Raw genomic sequence first — 8,820 nt, forward strand, 5'->3', positions numbered from 1 at the left:
GGGCATCAGATCCCTTTACAAATGGTTGTAAGCCACCATGTGGTTGCTGGGAATTGAACTCAGGACCTTCGGAAGAGCAGTCGGTGCTTTTAACCGCTGAGCCATCTCTCCAGCCATCCAGGATGTTTCTTAAATGTCATCCTGATTTTTGTTGTTGATTCGTGTTGTTTTTTAGAATTTGTGCCAACATTTTTTCCTTTTTTACTGAGAATATTTTGAATGTTTCTCTAAAAATATTTCTGCCCTTTCCTACAGGATATGGTGCCTGTCATTCAGGATATTAGTTTAATTATAGTTTTTGATGTTTCCTCGTATTTCCTTTGAATCCTCCTCTCTTTTTATCTTGGTCTCTGGTCTTTGTTCTTTTGGCTTTCTTTCAGAAAGTTGCATGCAGCTCCTCACATAGCTCTCTGTCTGAGTGGCTAGCAGTGGTGTGCTAGCTGCCTCCTCCACGGACCATCTTGTTTTGTTTTGTTTTTGTTTGCTTTTTTTTCTTTTTTAAATCCTAGACCTCTCTGGTATGTTCTTTCCAGAGAACAGACTCCGGTTGTCCTAGGGAGGTGGTGCATGGCCCAGCTCTGAGGCTAGGAACAGGACCCAGTTCCCTATGTAGAGTCACACTCTCGTCTCCCTGTGGTTTTAGTGCAATTCCTAGTGAGGTTGGCTGTCTTGTAATGCGTTTCCTTGGTGGCTTTCTTCTGTTAAGTCGGCTATTACTCACTTTCCTATGCAGAACTATAATTGTATTGTTCCCACCATATGTCTGTTTTTGTGCTTTTCTGTGTTTTTTTTTTTTTTTATTGTTTTATTGGACCATTTAGATGACGTAAGTACTGATAAATACATTCTTAATTCTGTATGCTTTTCTTGGATTTTTCTTTTTCTCTGTGAATCTATATTATAGGAAAGCAAGCTAACATTTTCCAACTGTAGGAATAGAAATTAATAACCAAAGTTTAAGATGACTCTTGATTGGTTAGCTGTTACGGGATTGCTATAAGATTATCACAGTAAATGCCTGAAGACAAGCCAAAGAAGATAAATGGATAGTATCCATTTCTTTTTAACCAGAATTCTATTTATGAAGAGAATTTGTTGCCAAATGATGTCTAATGTATATCTTATGACATCACATAACTTTGAAATCTAATTACATTATATCCTGCAAGTTGTTCTAATATATCATTGCAGGGCTGTAGTTCTTTTCCCTTTTGAGGTGCAGCTTGTATCTTACAGAATCGCTTTTGAAGACTCATTGATAACTGAAATGCATTTAGCAGTAACTGAAAACACTTGATTAAGCAAGTGAAGGAATTTGTGAGTTGATTCAATTACAATGAAAAGTCCAGGTGGCATGGTGGTGCATGCCTTTGATCCCAGTGCTCTGGAATGTGCTGGGTGTTCAAGGCCAGCCTGGTCTATATAATTTATATAGCCAGGGTTATGTAGAGGGACCCTGTCTCAAAACAACAGCAACATCCTTGGCTTGCTGGTCTTTGGTACCTTCCTTCTGCATTTTTTTCTGTCTCTTCAATGCTGTTCCTGCTCCTGGCGTTAGGTTCGAAGCTGATGTTTCCTTTCTGGTAGTTACAGTTCTAAAATGCAGTGAATAGTCACAATGTTGTGGGGATGTGAACCACATCTTGACCAGTCTGGGCCACGTGGTCATACCTGGAGCTAGGCAAACCACGGGAGGTACCTACCTCGAGGAAACATTTCCATGAGTCAGACCTGACTTCTGGGTCTGTGATTCATTCTCCGTGACAGCAGCGGCACTTTAACCCAGTGGGAGTTGGTGGCAAGGCAGCTGCAGGAATCTGCAGGAATCTGCTTGTACAGTACTTGTAGTTCAAGCCAGTGTGGGGAAGGGCACTGTGGCAGGGGCCCTGCTCTCCTCGCTCCTGGGCTCTGTCCTCAGACCGTTTTGTTCTTCACTGTGAGTAACTGGGTTTCTGTTACTAAGGTGTCCAAGTCTAGGAGGCATCGCCAGTCCAAGCTTGACTCTTCTGACTCTGATTCTGGGTCTGGACAAGTGCAAGGCAAAGCAGCTAAGAGAAAGAGAGCCCGACAGCCAGCGGAACCAGCAGGAAGGAAGAGGTCTTCCAGGGGCAAAGGTACTTGGGTTTAGAAGACCTGGGGCTGGAGAGTAGGCTCTTCTAGGGTGGACTAGAGCTGAGTTGGTGGGGATATCTGTAATCCCAGCACTCTGAGGCCGAGGCAGGAAGATTGCCAGTGTAAGGCCAGCTCGAGCTGCATAGTAAGATCCTGTCCCAAACAAGAGAAAGAGAATTGTTTGGGAAAATCATGGAATTTAATATTGAAAATGAACCCAGTTTCATAGCTTCTTGGGCTCTTGTTGCTGAAAGAGACCCTAGAAGATTATATCAAACTTGTTAGTCAGTATAGCTTTGTTAGTAATGATGTATGTGAATTAAATGTACATCTAGGAAAGACCAATAAGTAATGCATTCTAAAAACCTCACCTTCAGTTAAATTCATCAAACTACCCCTGATTTTCATTTGTAATGGAGTGTCTGTGAAGTGACCTCATTACTTGATGCTTAAGCCACTGTGTATTTTAATGGTTTGATTTTTTTTCAAGGATTGTCCAGATTCTGTATACTCAGCGTTTCTGACCTTGGGACAGGTTAAAGGCAGAAGGAACAATAGAAACATTAACAGATACTTAGTGACTTTATCAGACACGCCTACCTTAGGAGTTTGAGAAGGAAACTTACAGGCTCTGAGATGTTTTCTTTTCCCTGTATTGAGGCTGGGGAGGGAGAATTGAAGTGTATTTCAGATATGAGAATTCAGAGGACGAAGCCTGTTGTTAAGGGCAGCCAAGAAGCACTTCACGAGGACAGCTTGCTACTCAGAAGCTGGAGGGTACAGGGAAGACAACTGTTAGGACAGACTCAGGCATTGTAAAACCAAAACCAAAACCAAAAACTACAGTACAAAAGGGTCCCCATTCCTTCCACCTAGGTCAATATATTCTTAATATTAGGCTGTTGGCATTTTCTGCAGTTGTGAAAAAAGCCATTATAGTTCTTATGTAAAACTTTTCTATAAACCTAAGTCATGTGATCCAGAAATCCCACATCTTGGGTAAATGCAAAACTGCCGCTTTTTCAAAGTGACTGTATGTTGTGTGACAAAACTTTTCCTGGGGAGACACAGCATACACATCTACTCACCCCAGATGACAGGGGTCCAATGACAGAGCAAACAAAGTATGGATACCAAAGTCCAACTTGGTAAGCCAGTGAGTTTTGGCAGGGCTATTTATAGGAACAAAAATGACTCAATCAGCTGTGCTACCAGAGCTTACCCCAGCATGGGTGACAGCTCACAAAAGCTGGGAACCTGGAACAACTGTATAGCCTGTGGTCAGCTCAACAGGTTGGAGAGTGTCCTTTTCATGTGATAGTGGTCTAAACCTCTTACAATAGCCCAGCTGGTTTCTGCTGCTTCCAGGTAGCTGGTCTAGTCTCAGAATCTTGGCAGCTCAGTTTGTCAGAGAGTCTGTCTTCTTTGAAGGTTGGCTTCCCTTCCTCTGTGAGAGATCCTGGACTTTAGTGAATCTGGTCTGTTTCAGGGGCTTCCTGAAGCTATTTTGGGGCTGTGTACCTTCCTATTTGAAGAGCTTCCCCACAGGATAGGATGTTTCAGTCTCACAGGAGAAACCATTACACAACACTCCCGTTCAGATCCCCTCCAGAATTGGCCAGTTGCCGCTGGGTCCCAGAGTCAGCAGCTTTGGCTATTAGTGTTTGTTTCTTCTCACCACCATTCAAGGTATAAGACAGGATCAGTTTGATGCTAGTTGACTTTCCTTAACAACTATAGAGGAGTGTGCTTATGAGTCCCCCACCCCACATTTTTTTAATAAAAAACTTAAAATTTATTTTTTATTTTCTGTGTATGGGTTTTTTTGCCTTCATCTATTCCACATGTGTGCAGTGCCTGGGAAGGCCAGAAGAGGACATAGGGTTCCTGAAGCTAAGGATAGTTGTGAGCCTTCATGTGGGTCCTGGGAACTGACTGAACACTGGGAGAGCAGCTCAGACTACTCCCTGATCAGTTTTTTCCAGTTGAGTAGGTACTTACTATTGAATAGTGAGAGATACATATTCTGGATAGGATACCTTTATCAGTAATCAGGATTTTCTTTTGTATGTATTTTTCCAGGATGTAGTTCAGTTTCTCATTTTTTTTTTATAACAGTTCTTATAAAGATAAGTATTTTAATGGACATGACAGTGCATGCCATTAATCCTTACAGTGCTAGGGAATCAGAGTTACGAAAGTTTCTGTGAGTTCCAGGCCAAACAGGGCTTCATAGTGAGACCCTGTCTCAAGGGGAAAAAAAGGAAGAGTTTAACTTTGCTTGTCATGATTTGATTTGTTTTTGTGAAGACAGAGACTCATGCAGCCCAAGCTTACCTTGGCTGTCTATGTAGATACAGATGCCTTAAAACCCCTGAACCCCTGCCTCCACCTCCCAAGTGCTGGTACCTACACATTGCCTTAAGAATTGTAATTTCGAAGAAGTGCAATTTACCATTTTTTATTTTATGATTTATGCTTTTGTGTTATATGTAAAAAAATCTTATTTGAGAACAGTTTTTCAGTGTTTTCTCCTACACATTTTGTAACTTTTAAGCATCACTTTCATGTCTATGATACATTTGAATCATTTTGTTATATATGCAAGTGGAGGTGTTTTTTTGACTCTGAATGTAAAATTGTATTTAATATCATTTAAGACTACCCTTTCTCCTTTCTCTAAGTTGCCTTCACATAATGGTTGGAAATAAAACAAAGACCATTGAGATGGCCCAATTAGCCAGCCCTCAAGACCATTATTTTAAGATTCTTATCCCATGTTGTCTTCTCCTCTCCCCACCTTCTTCCATCTCGTGGTTCTCCCCTGTCCTAAAGCCTGGGTACCCCAAACCCCACCCATCTCAGTTCTGCCTAGCTGTAGGCTATAGGCATCATTATTCATCAATCATGAATAACTTGTAGGGAAAGTCACACAGCATTTGGGTCTACTTGCAGATTCTCTGATCTCTAGGGGCAGTCAGGCCTTAGGGGCTGATATTTACTGCTACAATGGAGGCAGTGTCATATCAACCCACTACATATATACATGATGGATGGGTGTAAGAAGTACTTTGTACTTATTAAAAAACAAAACTAGAGGGGCTGGAGAGATGGCTCAGTGTTTAGGATAACTGACTCTTCTGTAGAACTCAGGTTCAATTTCCAGCATCCACACGGTGGCAGACACCCAACTGAAGACTTGGAAAGTGCGGTGTTTGGGGTGCACAGAGTAAGGCCCATGTTAGTTCACGTGTAAACAATGTTAACTTTTAGTAATTTTGGAAAAACATTGAGGATTGTATTACAGCCAAACTTCAAGAGTGGAATCAGTAGCCTAGGTCTAATTCGGTAGGCAGAGGTGAAGTACATGAAATATTTGAGCAAGAAAGTGACATGACTAGAGTTTTCCTTGAAACCCAGGGACAATGTGGGAGTAACAGATTACAGCGGGCTGCCGCCGCTGTGGCTCAGGGTTAGGAGTGGTGAGTTACAGCCTTGCTTGTAAGCACTAGAGGGCGCCTGTCATGCAAACGAGCGCAGAGGCCCATAGGAGGAGACAAGCATGCTGAACATCCAGGAGGAGGCTGGGTAAATGCTGGGCAAGTATGGGTGGCAGGTTGTAGATTTCATGTGGGGGACGTTTGCTCAATCTCCCTGGCCAGATTCAGTTCCTTTACTGTCTGTCTGTCCTTGAAATTTGTGTGTGTGTGTGTGTGTGTGTGTGTCTGTCTGTCTGTCCAGTCCTCCTGTCTCCACCTCACTGGTGCTGAGGACTGTAGATGTGGGCCACCACGCCTGGTTTATGGTGCTGGGTATTGAACACAGAACCTGGGCATGTTAACTCTCTACTGACCTAGCTACATCTCAGCCCAACTCCAGCATTTTTGAAAATGGAAATTCATTGGCAGATAGGACTAAAGAAAGATATGAGCGTGTGTCTTGTATAGCTAAAGAAAAGGTGGTTGTATTCAAAATAATAAAGTGGAAAGCTGTTCAACTTTAATTATAAAGTAATACATATGGCTAAGTCCCTGGAGACACCCTGTTTTATGTAGTAAGGATCAAAGAAGGCGTCTCTCGAAAATTTTGTATCTTCTCGTTCTCTCTATTTTACCTAATAAAAGAATAATTTTCAAAGCAGAGGGTTTGTTGTTGTTTTTGTTTGTTTTTTGTTTTGTTTTGTTTTTGTAGGTACAGGGTTTCAACACATATTTCAGGTTGGCCTGGAACTTGCTTTGTGGCCCAGTCAGATCTTGTAATCCTCCTGTTTCAGCTTCTTAAGTGCTGTGGTTGGTTGGCTGGTCTGTTTGTATGCCTGTCTGTATTTTATTTTAATTAATTAATTAATTGAGGCTAGATTTCACAGTAGCCTAGGCTGTCCTCAAAGTGGATATCTTCTGAGTGCTGAGGTTATAGGTGTGTGTAACCATGACCAGTGACACATGTATCTTAATATTTAAAAGATTAGACAGATGGGGAGAGATCATTTAAGGTTGAGACAGTCATGGGGAAATCTGTTACTTGGTAAGCTAGTTAGAAAATAAACATTTAAAGGATTTTTAGTCTAGAATGCATAATTATGTTGCTATAATTTCAGTGTTGAAACATCTAAGGTTAGTATTCCTTGTTTCTGTATACAGTCATTTCTCACTGTCTCTAAATATTCCTAGGTAATGCTCCAAATGAACGGAAGGAAGAGGAGTCTTCACACCTGAGCATGCCTATTATTACAGAGGAGGAAGAAGACATGGATGCTTTCAGCAAAGCAGGTACATGTGCATCGTGTTAGCTCCTGCAGGAACTTGGACTTGTGAGTCAGGGCTATGCCCTCCCCATGACAGGCCACTCATTCTTCCAGCCCTTGTCTTCAGCCTGTTGGAGCTTGTCAGTGTTACACTGGTAACCATGGACTCACTCCACAGCCAGCAAGCAATGATGCAGTACCTGGATGTGGACGCCTGCTAGGTACTCTGTTGGTGTCATGCCCGAGAAACCTCTCAGTCCTGGATGCTTCTCTTCTAGGAATCTGTTTCCTTTTTCTTCCTGACACCCTTCTCCCCATTTCCTTTTTTCTTTTCATCATAATGATGAGGAGGACTATTTCTCTATCATGTCTTTCTAAGGTTCTTTTTTCTGTGTATTGTATTTAATAATGGTTATTTGTGTGATAGTTACAGCATTTAGCTGTGAGAGCCAGAAAGATGCAGAATACTTGCATGTGTGTTGCGTTTCCAGCATTCATTGTCATAGAATCAGACTTCACTTTCTCTTTGCACTAGCCTAGAGAGTTCAGTGTTGCTGCCCTGGGGTCATGCTAATTGTATGGAAGGCATATGGAATTTCAAGCAGGGTAGTAATTATGAAGTAGGATTCGGGGTGACGGAGATCTCCTGTCTCATTGGCATCTCAGTAAGATTGGAACCCTGTTGTCTCATTGGAGGTTAGAGTCTCTAAACTGCAGTTTCATTTGAGGAAATTGACATGTGTGCCAGCAGTGATTTTTTTTTTTCTCTTAAATTTTAAGTTAGCAATCATCTTCATCTAATCTTTCTTAAGTATTTTTTTATTAGATATTTTCCTTATTTACATGTCATATGATTTCTCCTTTCCCAGTTTCCCCTCAAAAAAACCCAAAAACAACAAGAATAAACCCCTGTTGCCTTCCCCCTCCCCCTGCTTGCCACTTCACCCTCTCCCACTTATTGGCCCTGGCATTCCCCTACACTGGGGCACAGAACCTTCACAGGGCCAAGGGCCTCTCCTCCCACTGATGACTGACTTTGCAATCCTCTACTATACACATGTTGCCAGAGCAATCAGTACCACAATGTGTACTTCTTGGTTGGTGATTGAGTCCCTGGAAGCTCTGAGGGTACTAGTTCATATTGTTGCTCGTCCTAAGAGGCTGGAAACCCTTCAGCTCCTTTGGTCCTTTCTCTAACTCCTTTCATTGGGGACCCTGTACTCAGTTCAATGGATGGCTGTGAGCCTCTACATCTATGTTAGTCAGGTAGTCAGAGCCTCTCAGGAGACAGCTATATTAGGCTGGCTTGTCCTTCCTTCAGTCTCTGCTCCATAGTTAGTCTCTGCAACTCCTTCCGTGGGTAGGATTTGTTCCCCCTTTTAAAAAGGAATGAAATGTCCACATTTTGGTCTTCCTTCTTCTTGAGTTTCTTGTGGTTTGTAGGTTGTTCTTCCTGTATTCTGAACTTCTGAACTCATAACCACTTATCAGAGAGTGATAAGTGATATGTGAGTTCTTTTGTGATTGGATTACCTCACTCAGGATGATATTCTCCAGATCTATCCATTTCCCTAAGAATTTCATAAATTCATTGTTTTTAATAGCTGAGTAGTACACCATTGTGTAGATGTACCACAATTTCTGTACCCATTCCTCTGTTGAGGGACATCTGGGTTGTTTCCAGTTTCTGGCTATTATGAATAAGGCTGCTATGAACATGGTGGAGCATGTGTCCTTATTACATGTTAGAGCATCTTCTGGCTTTATGCCCAGGAGTGGTATAGCTGGGTCCTCCAGTAGAACTATGTCCAATTTCCAGAGGAACCGCCAAACTGATTTCCAGAGTGGTTGTACCAGCTTGTAATCCCACCAGCAATGAAGGAATATTCCTCTTTCGCTACAACCTCTCCAGCATCTGCTTGTCACCTGAGTTTGGTTTTTTTTTTTGGTTTTTTTTTTTGTTT

The 8,820-nt window shown here is 42.0% G+C and overlaps 1 protein-coding gene across 1 annotated transcript in view; it reads left to right on the plus strand.

Moving 5' to 3' along the window:
* Positions 1-8,820, plus strand: part of Snapc1 (small nuclear RNA activating complex polypeptide 1) — a 20,832-nt gene that overhangs the window by 9,240 nt on the left and 2,772 nt on the right. Inside the window, exons 8-9 of the mRNA XM_031356694.1 lie at positions 1,964-2,114; positions 6,783-6,881. Of these exons, the coding sequence (XP_031212554.1) occupies positions 1,964-2,114; positions 6,783-6,881 (250 nt within the window). The remainder of the gene's footprint in view (positions 1-1,963; positions 2,115-6,782; positions 6,882-8,820) is intronic.

Source organism: Mastomys coucha, unplaced genomic scaffold, assembly GCF_008632895.1.
Source record: "Mastomys coucha isolate ucsf_1 unplaced genomic scaffold, UCSF_Mcou_1 pScaffold6, whole genome shotgun sequence".
In the NCBI taxonomy this organism is placed as follows: domain Eukaryota; kingdom Metazoa; phylum Chordata; class Mammalia; order Rodentia; family Muridae; genus Mastomys; species Mastomys coucha.